Source organism: Ascidia mentula, chromosome 1 (assembly GCF_947561715.1).
Source record: "Ascidia mentula chromosome 1, kaAscMent1.1, whole genome shotgun sequence".
NCBI classification, from domain to species: domain Eukaryota; kingdom Metazoa; phylum Chordata; class Ascidiacea; order Phlebobranchia; family Ascidiidae; genus Ascidia; species Ascidia mentula.
Genome location: NC_138566.1, coordinates 7,014,685 through 7,034,814, shown reverse-complemented (window position 1 = coordinate 7,034,814; position 20,130 = coordinate 7,014,685). Strand labels below are relative to the sequence as shown.

General features: G+C 36.7%; 3 protein-coding genes and 1 long non-coding RNA gene across 7 annotated transcripts; 3 read left to right on the top strand and 1 right to left on the bottom strand.

Moving 5' to 3' along the window:
* The first annotated feature begins 128 nt into the window (after window positions 1–128).
* On the top strand, window positions 129–2,854 carry LOC145908424 (uncharacterized). 2 transcript variants are annotated; one of them, XM_082995705.1, is made up of 4 exons: window positions 129–369; window positions 907–1,183; window positions 1,456–1,641; window positions 1,851–2,854. In XM_082995705.1, exons 2-4 carry the CDS (start codon window positions 943–945, stop codon window positions 2,501–2,503), a joined length of 1,080 nt encoding a protein of 359 aa, XP_082851831.1. In that variant the 5' UTR covers window positions 129–369; window positions 907–942; the 3' UTR covers window positions 2,504–2,854. The 2 variants fall into 2 exon arrangements, with proteins under 2 accessions (XP_082851831.1, XP_082851840.1); XM_082995714.1 differs by lacking the exon at window positions 129–369 and adding an exon at window positions 429–543.
* A 1,061-nt stretch (window positions 2,855–3,915) lies between these two features.
* Window positions 3,916–13,092, top strand: LOC145917827 (uncharacterized). Of its 3 annotated transcripts, none has more exons than XM_083003119.1 (17): window positions 3,916–4,027; window positions 4,398–4,525; window positions 4,796–4,857; window positions 4,924–5,093; window positions 5,534–6,369; window positions 6,437–6,511; window positions 6,591–6,638; window positions 6,966–7,040; window positions 7,151–7,210; window positions 7,952–8,053; window positions 8,329–8,420; window positions 9,363–9,543; window positions 9,804–9,944; window positions 10,066–10,224; window positions 10,405–10,543; window positions 11,173–12,739; window positions 13,053–13,092. In XM_083003119.1, exons 2-16 carry the CDS (start codon window positions 4,459–4,461, stop codon window positions 11,294–11,296), a joined length of 2,331 nt encoding a protein of 776 aa, XP_082859245.1. In that variant the 5' UTR covers window positions 3,916–4,027; window positions 4,398–4,458; the 3' UTR covers window positions 11,297–12,739; window positions 13,053–13,092. The 3 variants fall into 3 exon arrangements, with proteins under 3 accessions (XP_082859245.1, XP_082859243.1, XP_082859244.1); XM_083003117.1 differs by having other exon boundaries at window positions 7,952–8,068; XM_083003118.1 differs by lacking the exon at window positions 3,916–4,027 and having other exon boundaries at window positions 4,316–4,525; window positions 7,952–8,068.
* Window positions 12,833–18,627, top strand: LOC145917828 (uncharacterized). The gene is made up of 13 exons (XM_083003120.1): window positions 12,833–13,138; window positions 13,211–13,380; window positions 13,506–14,347; window positions 14,409–14,477; window positions 14,550–14,618; window positions 14,745–14,816; window positions 15,472–15,546; window positions 15,679–15,764; window positions 16,021–16,201; window positions 16,605–16,745; window positions 16,850–17,008; window positions 17,137–17,293; window positions 17,425–18,627. The coding sequence occupies exons 1-13, from the start codon at window positions 13,094–13,096 to the stop codon at window positions 17,549–17,551; spliced, it is 2,193 nt and encodes a 730-aa protein (XP_082859246.1). The 5' UTR covers window positions 12,833–13,093; the 3' UTR covers window positions 17,552–18,627.
* Window positions 18,628–18,760: 133 nt separating this feature from the next.
* On the bottom strand, window positions 18,761–19,118 carry LOC145917829 (uncharacterized). Its single transcript, XR_014405725.1, has 3 exons — window positions 19,075–19,118; window positions 18,963–19,018; window positions 18,761–18,900 (listed from the first exon to the last, which is right to left on the bottom strand). It is a non-coding gene; the product is annotated as an uncharacterized LOC145917829 (long non-coding RNA).
* Window positions 19,119–20,130: the final 1,012 nt, after the last annotated feature.

Genomic DNA, 20,130 nt, shown 5'->3' with positions numbered 1-20,130 from the left:
TTTCGAACACGGCCGCAGAAGCTATTGTCAATAGGTATTGAAACCATATCCGTAGCAACTACTATCTCCGCTGTGTACAAAATCATCCCCCTCATTGTGCGATTGTTTTCTGATGGTGGGTCGCGTGCTGCTGATAGCCTATAAGCGGAGGAAGAATTTACGACAAACCTATTGACAAGTTTTAGTAATAGCAGATTGACGTTCGCTAAACAAATGCTGTACTTATGAGTGAAGACATAGCTAATTGTTGTTCGTAGTAACCTTACATGTAATACAGATATAGAATCCGTAGAAATTTTGACAATATACCCCCTAGTCGGGTGGGTTGGACCAAAAGGGTTATCAAAACATATGGAGCAAGTCGTCAAGGTGAGAAAAAGATATTTCATAACCGCATTCCGTCCTGTGCTATATATCCGCTTGGGGTTGTGATTGGCAGCATTGTTTGTTAACTGACAAAAATTGGAAATTACTTTTGATAGGTTTAATAATGAGATGGGCAGGTACTAGGCCTATACTGGTGAAATATTTCAACTGATGCTGGTAAGATAAAGGGCAGAGAGTTTGTAATTTGAAAAAAATGTACTTTGTTGCAAGCATTGCGTGTTTATACAAATACGGACACAGGCGCTTATTTTTCCACAAGTGAGCCATTTGATAAGAATATTTCAGAATGATTTCAGAAACCAATTTAAAGTTGTTGGCTTTACCATTTGCAGTCGTTTTGCTGATCTAACTATTTTGGAATCCGAATAAAATTGACGCATGCGAAAATTTGTAAAGATTTTCCCTTTATGATGTCAATGTTTTGCATTCACATTGAAAAACAGGTATCAATGATACCGAACAAAAAGGTTTATTTTTGAAATTCCTGATGGTTTATTTTTGCTTTAACTGTTGTCACAGATTTGATACTTTGGCGACAAAATTCAGCGATACCTGATGCATACCGGCCAGCTAGCTGACAACAGAAGCTACTCTTCCCTGACCCAGCACCAACCTTCCATCCGCATTGCTTTACCCGGAGCTACCAGCGCCTCTTCGCCGGCTTACGCACAGTCGCAACAGTCGATCCGACACCCAACAGGCTCATCCTTGAAAAAGGAGGCAGTACATCTGCCCTACAAATCAGCTAGTCCTGATTTTGCGGATATTGTACAACACCACAATCATACAAGCCATGGTAGGTGATTTTAAACCTGGTGAAGCGAGAGGCACTCGCGAAAGCTAATGTGCATTTTTTAATACAACAGTCAGTCTTCTTAAAAAAATGCCAAATCAAGAAAATTCAGTTCGTAGACATATAAGACTGATACGGTACATTTGATAATTAATATGAGTTACTACTTACAAATATTCATGCTGCCCATGTTACATGATCTCTAATGCAAAGCGTCCAAATGTTGCATATACACGACCTATACACAATACAATCAACTAATTACGCGTTTGCAGGCAACTACCGAGCCGATACTAGCTACACGCCGCGATACTATCGTGGGACACGAATGCGCACTGGATTCCCAATGGCCGCCTTCTACGGTGCTGGATCCGACATGCATATTTTCACCCAGGTTCGATCTAAGTCCCTCACTGGACGGAAACACAGCCAGCAACTCCCACAGCTTTCAGTGGTTCCAGGTGAATCTTGTTTATAATTTAAACGTTATTGAAAAAAAGCCGAGTACAGAAGTCAGAAGGTTGCCTAAATACATTAAAAATTACTTAGTCGCACGAATATTGGTATCAAACCAAGTGTAGCAAACAGTGTGTAATTACAATCACTATGTGATGGTCTTGCCGAAAACAACCCACATCACGAGTAAAACAATACTCAAGCAATTTTTTAGCACCCAAGCACAGTCGAACAATGCAGCAACAACAACAGCAGCAACAGCGAAAATCCACCTTCGTCGACCAACCAGGCCACCACCAGCACGTCCCAAAACCCGTGGTCGTCAAACGAGTCGAAGTGTCGCTCCACGAAGTCCAGCAAACGGGTCGCCTGGCTGCGCGCACTCCTTCCCCGACGCAAGAAAGGGAGAATAATCCCGTTCAAGCAAAAGGAGCAGTAACCCTTCCCCCTAAGCTAAATTTCCGGGGCGGCAAGCGCACGATACCGTCATTACCCAGCCCCAAGGACGTGCCGCTAAACCCCGTGGACTTGAACAAAGGCCTTAACGATGCTGCTGCCATTAGGAAAAGGGATTTAGTCGCAAAGGGAAGAGGAGGTGTGCCGCTGGAAGAAGCGTTGGCGGCAAAGATGGATGTACAAGTCGTGTCCCTCAACCATCTGCCGCTAAAGGAGGTTTATTTGAAACCCGACCCAACTTCGGGCCGCGAACAAGCGTCCAGACAGCAACAGGACAAAACCATTCGCATTCTCAACTGGCTTAAGAATCTCAATTACCTCGACGAGAAGGCAGTCCAACGCGGGCGGACCGAAGTAGAAAGGACGCAGTTCCAGCTGCCAGAAATAAAGGATACGGCTCTTTTCGCGTGATTACGTATAATTCTCGCAATTCCCAATGGCTGTTTTCGTTTTTTTATCTTGCTTGCCCCATTGTGACAATTTGCCCCCTAAAACCCAATGTCTGTTTTTCTGTTTTTTCGAACCGAATCTTCGCGAGCAGTCAGTTATGCCTTAATGTCTTAGAATTTTTTCCCTAAAATTTCAATTTGCAGAATGTTTTAGTAAAGTTTGGTATAAACCTCATAACTCAACGGCAACAACTGCGTTTTCAAACTTTCAACATGTTCTGTAATGCTTTGCGTGTACAGTTTGGAGTTTGGTAAAACATATCATAGCCTATATGTTACTTAATATTCTGACTTATAAAAAGCGATATTAAAAAGCCGAAACAGTATATGAATTAATGTTTCAAATCGTTTGATTTCTGAAAAAGGAAGCAAAGTCTCAGATTTCCTCCGCAAGTGATTTGAACCGGTTTTCCAATATTCCCAGAAATTTTATTTGCCGAATTTTGGTCTAAACATATGAGTATAAGTTACTTGCGGAACCAAAACATATTGTGAGCTGCAGACAGTTGTGCACCCTGCTTCGACCTACAAGGTCTCGTTAGTGCAGCTGGCGACTCTAGCACTGGACTATAGCTTTTTATAGCAGGCACAAAACATATTTACCTTCAAGCAGGGTTGTAGATTAAAAAAATATTTGACTTCGACTGCCACAAATATTTTAGTTTGACTCTGACTCGTTTTGTTTGAAAACCTCTTATTCTATAACACGGCCCATCAGGGTGTTGTTTACTGTTCTGAATAGACCTGTATGGTCGCGGTTATGCATTATAAACGTTTGGAAATGAGTGTTGTGTATGTTATAGGTCGGCTAAAGTAAACTTGCCATCATGCAATTTCCCAATCAATTTAGCAGATTACCCAAGTCTCTGAGTGTAATGTAACGTTTTATCTAAACATGCAAGTTAAAGGTGTCGGACGCGGTGTTATACGCAAGTAGGGGTTCAAGTGTCACTGTTGCTCGGAGTGCCCAAAAGGTAGTATGGCACTATAGCAGCTATAGGTATGTTCTGCCAGTTTTACATGTTTACTTTTTACCTTTATCTTTCTGTTTTGTGTTTTCGAACTGATGACGTGTATTCATGAAATAAAATACGTTTAGACACGAGGTATTTTTATATTGTAAAAAAAACAATCTTGGTTTTGATGCCATATGACAAAACATTGGATGGACAATGAACACAAAAGCAACATGGACAAAGTAAAACAAGTTACTAATGTAACGCATACGTTGTGTAAAGTTCGTAATTTCGTTCAGGCATCTACCAAACCACTTGTGTTCATTCAACCGTTGTACTCACCTACCACGCATCACTGATTCGGACATCTTGACCTTTTGACTGAGGAATTGAAGAAGGGCAATTCCCTACTAGGAATTTATTTCGGTAAAATGCAAATATATGGTCTTGCAAATGCAAAAAATACGCACAATATCGTCGAAAAGTGTAGCGTGCTCTCCGTATCCTGCTACAAATCTAGCAGCGAAACTGTGAGTACAACCCTACACCGTAAGTCCGTTGATAAATTTATGATGCCGATGTTACACAATTGTGGGCATGTTCACCACTACATCTTAAAGCACGTTTTCGTACATTTCGGACAAACACTGGTTTTTTTTTTGGTTTTTTATTTATTAGGGTTTTTAATTGTTGGGATGGCCAACCGATCTCATGTTTTGACCCATTGTGTACTTTTTCCCTGTAATTATTACACAGTTCAAACAACACACCTAAAATTATTACAATTACAAAGATGTAATTTAAATCCACAGTTGTGACAATTCAATCAATATTAGAACAAAGAGTTTGGATTTTTATTATGTGATAAAATTGGTGTCTTTGACATTATTATCATGATAGGTTGTAACAACACTCTTGTACAATGTAAGTATGAGAGATTTGGAATACCAATGAACAAAAAATGGATGTCATTTTAAGCTGGTACAAAACTGCAGTTTTATGGATCACCTGTCTTTGTTTGCATTATGGTAAATATCACATGGTGCCTATCACAATTGTCACAGTGTCAATATGCAGTGTTGATTTAGGTCGATGCATGCACAGTTGTCACAATGTCTAATGATGCTGCTTACAGGCTAGGTTTTGCTGTTTCAAACTGAGATAAATAGTTATAATCTGCACCTTGTCACATAAAATTTTATGAATACACTTGATAAATGTCATTATTTTCTTCAGTCAATAGAAATTCTAAAATTTCAGGAGGTTATGTTGAAAAACTTTTTATAATGTTTTTTCAGACCAAGTAAAATGTATCATGGCTTTTGCCTCTTCCATAGCTGATTCAAATGCACTCAACATTGTAAGTACTTTTATTAGACATTGACTATTTTCAAAATATTTGAGCGTAAATTGTTTTAAATTTCAGTTAAGAGAGTTTGATGCTGACACCATACTTTGCGATGCCAAAAAGTGCCGAGTTGGCCGTGGAAGTTTTGGAAGGGTTTTTGTTGGCAAACATGAAAAAACTGGATATGTTGCCATCAAGAGCTTGTCTGTAAAAGGAGGAGAACATGAGCAGTTATTGTTGGAACAAAAGTATGTTTCTTGTTTGCATTCTAAATCAATACACGTCGTTTGTGAGTTTTAACTGTTACAATCGTATGACAAAAATTACTGCCATGTAGTAATAACATCTGACAATGTTGGTGCCTTTTTTTACCCTGAACCCAAGGACGGCAACCTATAGTTTTAAAACCACATGTTGCTCTTTTGCGCTCCATTTTGGCTACATAGACTGGAAAGCACATTTAGAAAACAATTTAAAATCATGGTGGTGTAGGATTTGCCATTTCACAAAAAATGTATAGTGATGCTTATTATATGTTCCATGTGTGGAGAAGGGTCAAATTAAATCAAGATTTTTGCTCAGTACATGTTTTAGCTCAGTGAAAAAGAGTGTAACAGGCTCTTTGCATGTTAAAAGTTGGCAACCTTTGCACTAAACTGTCATTTCTTCCCTCATTATCTTCTTTTAGATTTTGCCATGGATATAGTATGCTGCTACAATCCCGTCATGACAACATATCAGTAGTGCATGGGTATACCAAGTGGCCAGGAGCTATTGGTATTGTAATGCAGTTTTATGGTGGAGGAAATTTAAGAGTTCTCCTGCTGAATGATCGAATTAAGCTGGGCCATGGTTTAATTCTCCGCATGGCCACGGAAACAGCATCAGCAGTTGCGTATATTCATAACTGTGGCACTAAGAAACGATTGGTTCATGAGAATATAAGGCCAGAAAATATATTCATTACACATGATTTGCATTGTGTAATTGGAGATTATGGTTTTGCTAGCCTGGCTAAGCTAACAGCGGCAACATCAACTCAACTGCTAGGTCAACCCCAGGGTATAACACTGTATTATACAGCCCCAGAGAGACTCTTTACATTTGCAAGACCTAATATTGAGCAGGATACATACAGTTGTGGAATGGTGTATTTTGTGATGTTAGCTCGAGAAGATCCCTATCAGTCAGAATATGAGTTTTGGCAAAAAATTCGTCAGGGACTTCGACCCAATGTTGAACCCATACATGAATTGAAGGAGGAAAGTACAGATACTAACAGGGAAATCATGGGAGTAATGGAGGATGTTATGGTCAGATGTTGGGATCAGGATCCAAAACAGCGACCAGACATGGTTAGTGTCCGTGACACATTCCAACAATTGCTTTCTAAGCAAGACCGAGCTCTCATCTTGAGGCAAGTGGCAAACGCTGCAAGTAACATGCATGTAGTGGATCCAGTGGCAACCCATAATCCAGACACCCCACTTCACTTGTTGTCTTCTCAGACTTGGGAATTTCATGGTAATTATTCTTTTGCTGATAATTTTCTACTGATTTGAGGGCATCCTAAATTCCTGTTTACCATTAGGTCCCAAAACTGGTCTTAATGTTTTGAACAGCCCCAGCAACCAGGAACAGTCAAAGCCACCTGAGCAAATGCCAAGTAAGCATGTTTATGCCATGACACAATTCAATTTTTTTCTTTGAATTTACTACCATACATATATTTCTTCCTTTTTTAGAATCTTTGCTTGAAATTTCCAATAATCTGCGTGCAATAAAATTACCAGGTAATGACAAAATATCAGGTAATGGAGGTGGATAAAGCAGTAGCACCACAAATACAAGAAAATTTATTTGTTTTAAACATATTTTTTAAACATATTATAACAAATTTAAAATCTAAATCCAAAGATAATATGCTACTTGAAATGTCCGCTTTGGCAATAATGGCATTTGGCTCTCTTTTTTAAACACTAAAGTTTTTTGTACCTAACAATCCTTGTATTCCAACAATTACCATCAAACTATATTACATGTTCCATTTAAGTCATTGCAAAATATAATTCACAAAAACTGTCCCATCACAAAAGTTCATAGGGAAGTTGTGTTTCAAGATTCACCTACTGCCAAACCTCAAACTAATGATCAAAACAGCTTTGCTGCCTTGCACTCATCACATCAATCACCAGGTATTTTAATACCAAGTAGTAACATGATTTTGGTGTGTTTTTCAACAAATCTTAAGGAATGTTACATTTTTCAACAAATGAAGCAGTTTATGAGCATTATTGTTTTGTAGGAGTAAAATTAGACACTGCAAAGTATGAAAGTGATGCACCAGCCCTAAAACTTGCACCAGGTAATATTTATGTTGAAAATCAATCTTTTCTTTATTATCAAACACTTGCAATACTTTTGTAAAACAGATGAAGAACTAAAATAATAATCATAAATCGAAATTTTACAAATTAAATGTAAGGAGCCAAACGGCACAGTGGTTTTGTGAACTAGCTGTTCAGCTTACAATAACTTTTGCTCAGATATATTGAAAATGTTTTTATTATTTTAATTTTAGTAATATGCTGGTGCTTTTGCACCATACATTAAAGGATATTAGTGTTTTCATGTTATTGTAATGGCATACTATAGGTAGTTTTTTCCTTGTCAGTGCGTACCACCAGGTTTCTATGTAAAGTAATATGCTCAGAACTAATCATACTGATGGCATGTTCTTTTCAACTGTGGATGACATAAGTTCTTGCCAGAACCTTTTAAATAAATAAAACACCTTACCTAGTATAAAACAAATGCACATAGAGACAAAAAAACACAATTAAATGCCTATCGAAAGTCATGGCCTGCAAGACAATTTCTACACACAACAAACAACACATTTGACCAATGCATCCTACTGAATATCCATACAATATGCTTACCTCTTTGTATTCTATAGCTTTACTGTATTTTCTTTGTTTTTTGACTCAAAATTGAAATTTTTTTCACACGCAAATTGGAATTTCAATGATTCAGTCCAATACAGCAGCTGTGTTTACCCAAACCAGTGAAATATATTCTGATGTGTATTATGGTTATTATGTAGGTGATGAAACAGCAAGTTCATCAAAATTGTCGGGTGTCACCACACCACAGTTGGTGTCAAAAGACAAAAACCTCAACCAAACACCAAGCAGGAATGAGACAGGTTGCAAGACATCAGGTTAAGTTTGATCAACCCTTAAAATATTGCATGTATTTGCAGAACAATAAACTTCCATTTTAGAGCATGCATACTTAGATGCTCATTACACGTAAAACATTATTTTTTCCTATTAATACACAATTGAACAGAATCGAGAATAATGGTTTTTTAGAGGCACCAATTTTTTGTAATTTCTTCAGAAGGGTGCCCTGTTTTTCCACAAACTTAAAATTCAAATTTAACTGGTATGTGGGTATTTAAGTACTGTTATTTTGCAGGGTTTTTAGTCATTGGTGGTTATAGTGGTTTTTTTTCTGGACGGGCATGTTTACAATATGACGTCAATACCAGAAAATATCAGGATCTCCCGGTAAGGTCTATATGTCAATGTAGTCTAATACACTTTAAAATGTTTTTTGTTTCAATGAAGCACCAAGTTCGAATTGATTTCAGCTGATTTTCTGTTGCACAGCAAGGCTAACTGTTACATTTGAATGAAAAAAATGCATAAAACACAATGTAGCATAACACACAATGTAGCATGTTTGTCATTAACTGTTACTGGGGCCTGAAATTTGTAAGGGGACTAATATTCTTTAAATTTAACAAATAATATTGCAACTGAATGGGACAGTTAGCAAGAGCATGTGTGCTCACTTAACTGTGTAATTGACCCCCATGCATCACTGATTGCTTTGTTATGTCATTGTTATATTTTGACAGTGGATTACTAGTTGGGCATTTCCCCCTGGCAAAACCTTTTATCATAAAAATACAGATATGAAGCCTTTGGTAAAAGAAGGTTGAGAAGCACTGTACTATAGCCATGATCAGTTTCTGTTAATATAACATTAAACTACATCAAAATTAATAAAGCTAGAAGCACATTGTTCCCTGTCACCATACTATAAAAACTGTGAACTGCAGTGGTGCTCCAAATCCAAAAATGCAACACTCTAAGTTCAGTGTGTTTTTTTTTGTGAGATTGTATTTCTTTCTAATTGCACAAAACAGATTTTTTTTGAAATAGTAAATCAGGTCACTTCAGTCTGAGCTTGTCATTTCATTGACATGCATTAAAAACAGTTGCAGTAGTTTTATTTTGTAGATGTTAAAACAATGCTTAATGGATGGCAAATTATACTAGTATGTGTTTACTAATTTTTCATCAAGCTTGTGTCTATAAGCTGATTGAACATGCAACACAAGTTCTTTGGAAAAACATATAATGATATCAGTTTTTTGACATATTTAGCAGTAAAATGTAGTGATTAACATACCCAAAAGCATTACTAAGATCCTCATTTTTTAGGATCTAAATTTTGTAAGATGTAAATCAACATCATCAAGGATTGGTAATTGGGTTTATGTTGTGGGTGGAAGTGGAAACGAAGAAAGTTGTGAGATGATAGATTTAAGGAGTAAACTTGAGTGGGTCAAAGCTGCTGATGTTTTAGAACCTCGACATTCCGCTGCATCATGTGTTGTGCAAGGTTGGTGTCCTTAACAGAGCTAAACAACATTTTTAAATTGTAAAACATTGTAAAAAGTGGGTATTTAGTTTGAATTGCATTTTACTCAATTGTCTACTGTTAGTTTTTGTTACATTAGTGCTTATACTGCTTGATACTATTGCTTGATTTGAACTAGAACTTCAACAACATGACAATTTTTTTTTCTTTTATAAGGACTAAAGTTCCTTTCCTTGAAAATTAGACCAAAGCAAATTTTTCTAAACTATCAATTTATTTAGATCAATTGTATGTATCTGGTGGGGTGGGAGAGCGTGATGTGCTTTCTTCCTGTCTAACTTATGACACTGTTGAAGACAGATGGATAGAAAGTGTCCCGATGTCAAAACCAAGATCAAACCATGGAATGTGCTCAATCAACAGTAAATTTTGAACCCATATAACTTTATCAAATAAAATAGCCTTATTGGTGGATTATATCTGTGACCACACTTTTATTTTTAACAGTAAATTATATTTGAATGTATATTGAATGTATTATAGATTCACTGTATATTATTGGTGGTTCAAACAAGTTCACATCTTTAACTTCATGTGAGTTTCGAGATGTCCGTGTAAAAAGATTTTCAGCAATTGCTTCTCTAAATGAAGGAAAATTGTACTTGTCCTGTGCAGCCCTTGAAGGAAAGTTGTATGCAATAGGTTAGAGTTAACAACCTTCTACATAGTTGTTGGTGATAATCTAGGCAATTATATGTTGTCATTATTTTTTATTTGTTTTTCATTTATTTTCTAATTTGAATTATCATAAACAATGCTTTTGTAATAAATGATGTGCCAGTCCTACACTTTTGAAAAATATTTTGAGGATGTATCTGACAGGAAGAAATAACAACAGTTCAACGGTGGAACAGTACATTCCTGAAGCCAACAAATGGAGATATGTTGCACCGCTTCCAACTCCTCGTTATCAAAGTTCTGTATGCTCAGTTGGAAACCAAATATTTGTGGTGGGAGGAATGTAAGTATTTTATTGGAAGTTAAATAATGGACATTATGTATTGTTGGGCATTGAATCTTGACAAAAGGTATCGGTTATTATTTCTCTCACTAATATCTGGAGCTTTTTTTGCTAATGTGTTTTATCTGCTTATGTCTGTGTCATTGTTACAGAACACCGTAAATGCATGTCACTAACTGTCAAATACAACACATACTATCTTGGGAATTGCTATGCAAATGAGTTTGTCCCAGATGCCAAATAATCTGACTACAAACGTTTTCTGTTTGTCTGAACTAATAATTTATGTATGTAATATTCAAATCTAATAATAATTTTATATATTTGTGATTACTTTCAAAATTTCGAACATTCTATTGTGCTTTTACCCGCATTTTAGTGTGTTGTGTCAATAACACCCAATGAAGCAAAATAAAACACATGACATCCTAGAAAAGAACCAATAGGAGACTGATAAAGCTTATTCTATAATTTCGACTTTTTATCATTTTGTTATCCAATGCGTCATCATATGCAGTTGTAGAGCTTAGACAGACAAAAGAATATTTTTCTGACTTTTATCAGTAATTTATGTTTTCACAAGCAAAACTAGTGTTTGAAAAGTCAATTAACCCATCCTTGTTTTCTAGGACCAACAAATTTGGCAATATGATGGATTCGAAGATAGTTGAATTTTACGATCCCACGGATGGCTGGAGTGTATGGGGGGAACTCAGGAAATCGGTTTCAAATGCTTCCGTGGTTGCTATTTAAGTTGAATACTTTGCTTGCATTTTAGTTTGGTAAAAATTTTAAATGAGAGTTTGATTTCTAGGAATCACCTGTATATTCTCTATGGTCGTACATGATTTACATGACATGAACAAAACAACGAAGTTAACCAACAGTAATAAAAATGTTAAAATACTTACATCAGATTTTGCGATTCGGTAAGGTGCAACTGAACTGTCGGCTTCGGCTTTGTGTGGAGACGCTCGATAAAACGTCCTTTTGTAAGGTTTTATACCATTTTTATTACTGTTGGTTAACTTCGTTGTTTTGTTGTTTTTAGCGATGCCTGCAAGTCAGGCGAAATATATATGTCGAAAAAAAATTATAAAGACAGATGACTTAGGATTATTCATCACTATCTTGTAAATATTTTAATGTAGATTTTCCAAACCTTTACTGTTTTACCATATTTTAATTTTTTTTTTTGTCTTGTCGACTTTCTAAGCATAGATTTAAATTACTTTAATCAAAATGCAGAGAAAACGTAGCCAATTAATTGAGTAAGTGTGATAACTTAAACAACTTTCACAAGAAACAGTTTCTGTTAATTGCAATATGAAAACATGTGCTTTGGTGTGATGACCTTTGCTACTATACAGTGTTGTTTTTGTGTTTAATAATTGCAAAACTGTTTTAAGTACATTTCGCGGCAACAAAGTTGTGTGCATGGTGCCAAGTTTTAGCATTCAGACTGACTTAACTGTTAAAGATATTGCACAACGGTTTTTGCTTTCATAAGCCAGTGCCGTTACTAGGCGATCTCAGCTATCATGCTGTATGTTTATGAAAAGGTACAAATCTCTGCTGAGTCAGATATGTCACCTTTTTTTAACAAGTCCATGCATTCTGGTGAAGTTTGAACTCATGGGTCCTGGAGCCATTGTAGCCCAGCAGCAGGTGTATTGTGGTCGTATTAAACTGATGTGCAAGTGCAAAACTTGCCAGGTGACCATAATGTTGATGTTGGGTATATCCACCATTTCTGTGTTGTCTGATTTTTGTGGTTTTCTCGGTAAATAATATATGGAGCATTTTCTTTCCTGTAAATAAAAAAGGCAAGGGGTGCTGGTTGTGAATATACAGTTGTTATTGCAACCGCATGCAATTCAAATGAACTGGAACATTAGTTTACCAAAGTTAATATTTTTTTCAATCATTATAAGTAAAACAACAGTGAATTAACTACGTCTGTGTTGTTTAGGTTTTAATGAAATTTTTGTGATACCAATAATGTTACAACAAGACTGCTAACCTTACCTATTTCTTTGATTGTGTTTATTTGACTTTACTTTAGAGTTCTATTTTCTTTCTTTGTATTTGAATTTATTGCATGAGTGATTTTGTACATGTGGCAACATGCATGAACTGTCACCCACATTTGTTGGATCGGTTGACTTCAAGAATAAGATAATCCCTCTAAATCATGTAAGGCCAAGAAACTCATAATTAAAACAAGAATCCTAGTAAAATTTTTAGCTTATAATAAAATTAATCATTTCTGCTGTGTATGATAATGCTGTTAAATAAACAAAACTGATTTGTTGACTTTTAAGTGCAAACAACTCTCACATGATGACAATGTCAATATACATTGTTAAAGTCTGTGCCTAGGCAGTTTACAAATTAAACATGTAAGCTGTTTATTAGTTTTGAAACTGTGCAGAACAAAATTGATATGTTTTAGCCTTGTCACATAAAAGTTAGAATATATTTCAACATTGAATTGTACTTGTGACAGAAGACTGTTAACTGGTCTTGGGGACAAATTTAAAATGTGCCATGGCCTTTGCCTCTTCCATAGCTGGTGCTGATTCACTGGACATTGTAAGTACTTTAAATTTAGCACTATTTTTCGCACTAGAACTAATTTGCACAATATATTTTATTGAATTTCAGTTGAGAGAGTTTGATGCTGAAAGAATCCTTTGTGATGTCCGAAAGTGCCAAGTTGGGTGTGGCGCTTTTGGCAGAGTTTTTGTTGGCAAGGATGAAAAAGCTGGTTTTGTTGCCGTTAAGTCCTTTCCTGTTAAAGGTGGAGAACATGAACAATTATTCTTGGAACAAAAGTATGTTTATTGGTTGTGTTATTAACTTGTGTAATAAAGTGCTTGTTTATATGCTGGTTCCTGCTAAAGTTGTTTTTTTAATAATTGTTGATAAATTTTATAAATGTTTTCCTACATTATTTTAGATTTTGCCAAGAATATAGTATGCTGCTACAATCCCGTCATGACAACATATCAGTAGTGCATGGGTATACCAAGTGGCCAGGAGCTATTGGTATTGTAATGCAGTTTTATGGTGGTGGGAATTTAAGAGTTCTCCTGTTAAATGATCTAATTGAGCTGGGCCATGGTTTAATTCTCCGCATGGCCACGGAAACAGCATCAGCCGTTGCATATATTCATAACTGTGGCACCACAAAACGGTTGGTACACGAAGATATAAAGCCAGAAAATATATTCATCTCACATGACTTGCACTGCATACTTGGTGACTTTGGGTGCGCTCGTCTTGCCAAGCTAACAGCGGCAGCATCAACTCAATTGCTAGGTCAAGACCAACCACAGGGTTTAACACTATATTATGCAGCTCCAGAAAGACTGTTGGAATTTGCAAGACCCAAAAAAGAGCATGACACATACAGTTGTGGAATGGTGTATTTTGTGATGTTGGCACGAGAAGAGCCCTACCAGTCAGAAAATGAATGCAAGGAAAAAATTAGACAGGGACTTCGACCCAATCGTGAAGTCATACGTGAATTAAAGGAGGAAAGTAATGAGGCCAACAGAGAGATTGTGGAAGTTATAGAGGGAGCAATGGTGAAATGTTGGGATCAAGACCCAAAAAAGCGCCCCGACATGGTCAGCATCCGTGACATATTCCAACAACTGCTTTCAAAGCAAGATCCAGTCGCTATTTTGCAACAAGTAGCCATCGCTGCAAGTAACATGCATTTTGTTGATCCAGTGGCAACCCACAATCCAACTGTCCCACTTCATTTGTTGTCCTCTCAGTCTTGGCAATTTTGTGGTAATATCTTTTTACATACTACCTTTTTTCTGTTTTGGGAACAATCACAATTTATTTTTAGTTGCAGCTCCTCAAGCTAGTATTGATGTTTTGTCACATGAGCACCCACAGCAACTTCAGCAAATCCCAAGTAAGCATTGCAAAACAATTTTTTCTTTGGATATTATTTGTGTTCAATTCATAAAGGTGTGCATATTCCCAGATCCTCAGTCTGAAAGCAATTTACCAGGAAATGAAAACATTGTTGCTTTAACACCACCACCAGTCCAAGGAAAGTTATATTTTTAAATTAAATAAATAAAGGAGTAAATAATTACCAAATTTAAACTTATTGCAAAATAGAGACAACATATTCTTGTGCCCCGCCGCAATATTGAAAGCTTAATTCTCTTTACAGATATATCTCGACCCACCCCTCATGATGGCCTACCAGGGGATTATGCTGCATTGCACTCATCATATGAAGCAGGTAAACATGTCTTTATAATGTTTATATGTTAATTATGAACATCAATATGGGAGATAGCCTTGCATTAGAAAGCTTGTAAATAATGTTGCAAATCCAAAACTTACAGCAAGTAATTTTTAACTGTGAAAAACTTTTGCAGCAGTGATTTAAATTTCTTTAGTAATATGGACTGTGTTGCAAATGGTGAAAGTTACAGCACTGTAACTTATGTTCATAAATTAAATACTCATGTATGGTTTAGTGGTACTTGTATTGCCACCAACTTGATCAAAGCCACTTTTATATGATGGACAAAGCTTTGAAACATTACATTTCTGGTGAAGTTGAAAGTTTTGTCAACACAAAATGTGTGTTGACCAATCATATGTATACACATAATTGATGGTTGTCTGGTAACCACTTGTGTGACTACTATAACCACTGTTAGATGAGTTACCAGCGGATGATCAGAGGTGCCCAAGATTTTTAGTTTAAGAGCATAGTTTTCAATTCATACCTCACTTCAATTTGTGTGGTAATAGTGGCTTTGATTCAGCTTGACTGCAAAATCAATGTAACTTAGTGATTAATATGATAAATGATTACCAAGATCCTACCTTTATTTTCAAAAGTATATAATGTTTTATAAATTAAAATGTACGCCACAATATTGTAGCAAGTGCGGGTCCATCAAGACGTGCTGTCGCACAAGATAGACACCCAAACCAAACACCAGACGGAGAAGAAACAGGTTATAATACAGTAATTATTGTCCGATTTAAGCACACTATGCATAAAATGTTACTAACATTTGTTGTCTTAATACATTTTTTTTAATGTTAGGTAAAATTGTCAGCTTTTGAGAAACAAAATTATTTTTCAGGGTTTCTAGCTATTGGAGGTAATGGTGTCTATGGACTGCATTGTACCAAGTACAATGTTAATACTAGAGAACATCAAGACTTTCCAGTATGTTCTAATGGTTTACTAAGTTGGTTACATATGTACTAAAATAGATACTAATACTCCATGCATCATAATTAGTGCTTAATATTTGCTTGAAGTATTCTAAAAGAAACAGCCATAAAACACCTTTATTTAGAACATTACACTCGTGAACATTTTGTTTTATTTTCTGACTCCACAATGATGGCAGTTATAATTACAGTTGCAAGGCCATCTCTAATGATTTCTTTAGTTCTAAAATCATATAACTACTTTTTAGAAACTAAAATTCAGAAGAGTTTCCTCCACTTCTGCAAAGGTTGGTAATTGGGTCTATGTTGTGGGAGGCAGGAGCTGTGAGAAAAGTTGTGAAATGATGGATTTGGGGAGTAGAAAACACTGGACAAAAGCTGCTGATGTTTCAGAGCCTCGGCGTTCCTCTGCATCATGTGTTGTGCAAGGTTGGTGTGTAGAGGTGTATTTTGAAGTAAAATATTTTTGTCAAGTAAATTATTTAAAAATAGTGGTGCTATGTGTAGGGCATATATTTAACTAACATGAAGGGCATATTTACACTACCTCAGTAACATGGGTCCTACATCAATGTAGATTGGCCCTATGCCTGTTAGTTGCTGAGGGATAGCTGGAGCTGATACAATGAAGCGCATTGTTTTTTTTCTGTAATGTAAAAATTAACAAGTGTTTACCTGCATACGACAGTAATGTGATATTTTAGTTTGCATAAACAATTTGTAAATTATACCATGATTTGGCTGTAAACTATTATGAATTGATCCAAGTCTTTGACAACCATTACATACCTGCTATTGTTTAAGTCATAGGCGTTTTGCTTGTTGTCTGTAGATCAACTATATGTTTCTGGAGGTGTTGGGGAATACCAGGAGCTTTCATCTTGTCTGATATATGACACCAATGGGGACAGATGGTTGGAAAGTGTTCCAATGTCACAACCAAGATCTGGACATGGAATGTGCTCAATCAATAGTAAAAACATGTCAAGAACCCACAATCAGTTTTTAGAAAAATCGAAATTATTTTTGCTGATAATAGTGTATTTCATCAGCAGGCATTTTTTCATTTTATTGTAGATTTGCTGTATTGTATTGGAGGAAACAAAAAATATGGCCCCTCAACTTCTTGTGAGTTTCGGGATGTCCGTGAGAGAACTTTTTCACCCATTGCTCCCCTCAACAATCCAACTTCTTGCGTGGCTTGTGTGGCACGAGGAGGGAAGTTGTATGCAATAGGTCAGAGTTGGCTTCGTGTGTATTTGTTGGTAATTTATACAAGAATTTAATTTTGGCCTTTTTTGCATCACATTGGTAATATTTAAATTTATCTCCTATAGTAAACCCAGCACTTCTGCTAAATACAGGTAAAGCATCGCCGCCTGGAATAGCTGAAGACAGGTCATTACTGGAAGAGTACATTCCTGAAGCTAACAAATGGAGATTTTTAACACCTCTGCCATCTCCTCGTTACAGCTGCCCAGTTTGTGTAATTGGAAACAAAATATTTGTTGTGGGAGGACAGTAAGCACAGTTGGTCATAACATATCCTATATGCAAAGTGATAGGTAGCTTTTGTTTTGCTATCACGATACGTTTCACAGCATTCAGTTTATCGTACTAATCGGATTCGTCTCTGTTTGAATGTTTTGCAGGAGCTTTAAATTTGCTGAACCAATAGATCTCAGAACGGTTGACGTTTACGATCCAACTTCAGGCGCCTGGACTCAGTGGGGAGTACTCGAGAAATCATTCGCATATGATTGCATTGTGGCTGTTTAAGTAGCCTTTTTGGTCCTAGGTTGATAAGAGCTCGTTTATGCACAAAAACATTCTCGCGAAACGTGGTTATAGCCAGTAATTTTTTGTTGAGGGATTTGTAACATACATCACAGAAACAAGTACTTGTGTTGCGTAATGTCTTGTGTGCAACATTGCACAATTCATTTTGTTTGCAGCATTGCACAAGCATTTGCAAGCCCGGTTACCATATGCATTGGATATTTTGCAGTTTCCGACCCAAATGTAAACATAACCTCATATTGCGACTCAAAAGATTAATCCATCGAATGTTCTCGAGTAAAGTGATTCATTCAACATCCTGTTTACCACATAAAATATTCTCACAGAATACATTTTTATTCTTGTATTAAACTAACCATTTGAATGCGTCCCAGATAACACACGAGCGATCGCCTTCCGTTAGTGTTCCCCCAGAATGTATCCAACAGTGATTCAGATAAGCATTCACCATCAGCACATGTGAATCACATATCCGGTTTATATGTAATCTCGATGTGTCCTTGCTGAACGTATCCTGTACCTTACTTCTTGTAATATATTGTTTCAAGCGATTCATGAAGCACGCCCACATTATTGACCAATCAGCTCTCAGTAGGGAGAGGTTAAACAGCCCAGTGTGTACCTGTAAATTCATTCTACTATATTCTACTGCAATTCTCTGAACCTGGTATAGAATCAACGTTCGTATTACATAGTTCGTAATGTACCGTTTTGATGAAGCATTTAACCGATTTCAATACAATCATTATCCAGAGAATTATCCAAGGTCCAATTACTTAGAAGGACGAGGTTAGAAGAAATTATTACAACCCAAGAGACTCATCCCGCGCAAACGCTATCGGGGCCCTGTTAAATATTTCTGAGACCATTAGACTTATTTACAGTCGCGACGTTGTTTTGTTATTTGGCTCATTGCAGGGAATCGGTTATTTCAGACCCGGTTTGCCTGGAAACTCGTGTATTTTGGACGCAATTGAAGGTACAAATGATTTGCATTCTTTTACTTGGGACATTTTTTTCGGCATTTTGTATTTTCGCCGTTCCCAACAGATAGAAGTTTGGATTCGATTGAATGTTTCTGCTTCAACCGTCTATTTAAATGTTTATTCATAACAATTATGTATAGTTGGATTTTTGCCTAATTACATTGTGCTCTTATCTCATATTGTAACATCGTAATCACTCAACTGACATGCCCATCAACATCCTTTCAAGTAAGTGGTTGCAACGTCCGTTATGTGCTCCCAGGTTCGTGGAGCGGAACGTCACACGAGTGAAGGTTAAAACGCGCCTCCTGAACTTCCTCTGAATATATTCGAAGACGGTTTCTACACAAAATGCATCACATCAACAAATGCACTTCAATTGTTCAAATTCAATATAGGCTCACCAACTGTTTTCGGAACCGGCATACAAAACGAATAAACTGCTGGTTCAGTGTCACGCCTAAACAAAGAAGCAATGTATAATCACAAATTCCCACATACACATAAGCAACTCACCGATCAATAAGCTTTCTGCGACATAGCAACGTGCTTCACGGAAGTCAAACACGAAAAGGAGTTCACCACTTCAGTTCAACAAAACCACCCGTTAACTGTTACGTCATAAACCGCAATAGACTGCAACAATAATAGCGGTGAAAAGAAAAAGGCACCGAAATAGAAATCAGCAATTGCTGGCAAATAAGATGTAACAGTGATTATACCTCATTTGGTTATAGAGTCTCCCATTACCTACTTTAAAGTTGATGTTCAATTGAGGACATTCCCGGAAAAATCCAAACGTCAGGCCAGTGCTATAGATTAACCATTTGGCAAACAAGGCTCATGTCTTGTGTTGAATTAAGGCTCTGTTGGACCTAAAGCAGTGGTAATTGCTGCCCAAACATACGCATATGCAGCTTTCCCCCAAACTAAGGGTAAAATACCAAAAAATATAGCGACAAACCCAACAATCTTTTTTTCAAAATCTTTGAATGATTTTGTAGCGTACAAATAGAAGTCGCTGCTTTGCTGAGGCTAAGTCTGCTTGCGTGTTCTTGCTGTTAATACTAAATTCGAGTCCGTGGCAGACTTTATTAATTGAAAGGCACGATTGCAATTACCAGGTGGCTTATTTAATTTGTTTCAAGCGCGTTTAACACGTGACTGAATTGCAGCGAATTTAACTATTAAAAGAAAGTGCGAACGTTTACAGCGCGATGGTTTTGAATCATTTTCGAATTCTTTGTTCACAGACTGATGTGTAAATCAAAGGTCGACCAATCTGTCACCTAGAGACGAGTTCGATAAAAAATTTCCAACCGACAAAACATAAAAACCCTTTCTAACCATACCAAACTTGCGTAATATCGCGATCGAACGCCTGAGGTAGGTGATACGAGTTTCCGAAAAGATCCAGTCGAAGGATCCCGAAAGACCTACGATACCAATGGTTTTAAAAATGGGAAACAGGTAAAGATAAAGTTGTCGTGTGAATCTTTGGTATCTGGGTCCCGAAGTTTTCTTATTTTCCGTTTCCCAGAGGGCGCTATGCTGTTTACCAATAAGTGTGAA

Excerpts from the sequence above, each read along its gene's own strand:
- LOC145908424 (XM_082995705.1), top strand. The coding sequence starts at position 943 with ATGCATACCGGCCAGCTAGCTGACAACAGAAGCTACTCTTCCCTGACC. Across the intron at positions 1,184-1,455 it reads CCACAATCATACAAGCCATG|GCAACTACCGAGCCGATACT; the intron begins GTAGGTGATTTT and ends ACGCGTTTGCAG. Across the intron at positions 1,642-1,850 it reads ACAGCTTTCAGTGGTTCCAG|CACCCAAGCACAGTCGAACA; the intron begins GTGAATCTTGTT and ends GCAATTTTTTAG.
- LOC145917827 (XM_083003117.1), top strand. The coding sequence starts at position 4,459 with ATGGATGTCATTTTAAGCTGGTACAAAACTGCAGTTTTATGGATCACC. Across the intron at positions 8,069-8,328 it reads GACAGGTTGCAAGACATCAG|GGTTTTTAGTCATTGGTGGT; the intron begins GTTAAGTTTGAT and ends GTTATTTTGCAG. Across the intron at positions 8,421-9,362 it reads GAAAATATCAGGATCTCCCG|GATCTAAATTTTGTAAGATG; the intron begins GTAAGGTCTATA and ends CTCATTTTTTAG.
- LOC145917828 (XM_083003120.1), top strand. The coding sequence starts at position 13,094 with ATGGCCTTTGCCTCTTCCATAGCTGGTGCTGATTCACTGGACATT. Across the intron at positions 14,348-14,408 it reads TCAGTCTTGGCAATTTTGTG|TTGCAGCTCCTCAAGCTAGT; the intron begins GTAATATCTTTT and ends ATTTATTTTTAG. Across the intron at positions 14,619-14,744 it reads AACACCACCACCAGTCCAAG|ATATATCTCGACCCACCCCT; the intron begins GAAAGTTATATT and ends TTCTCTTTACAG.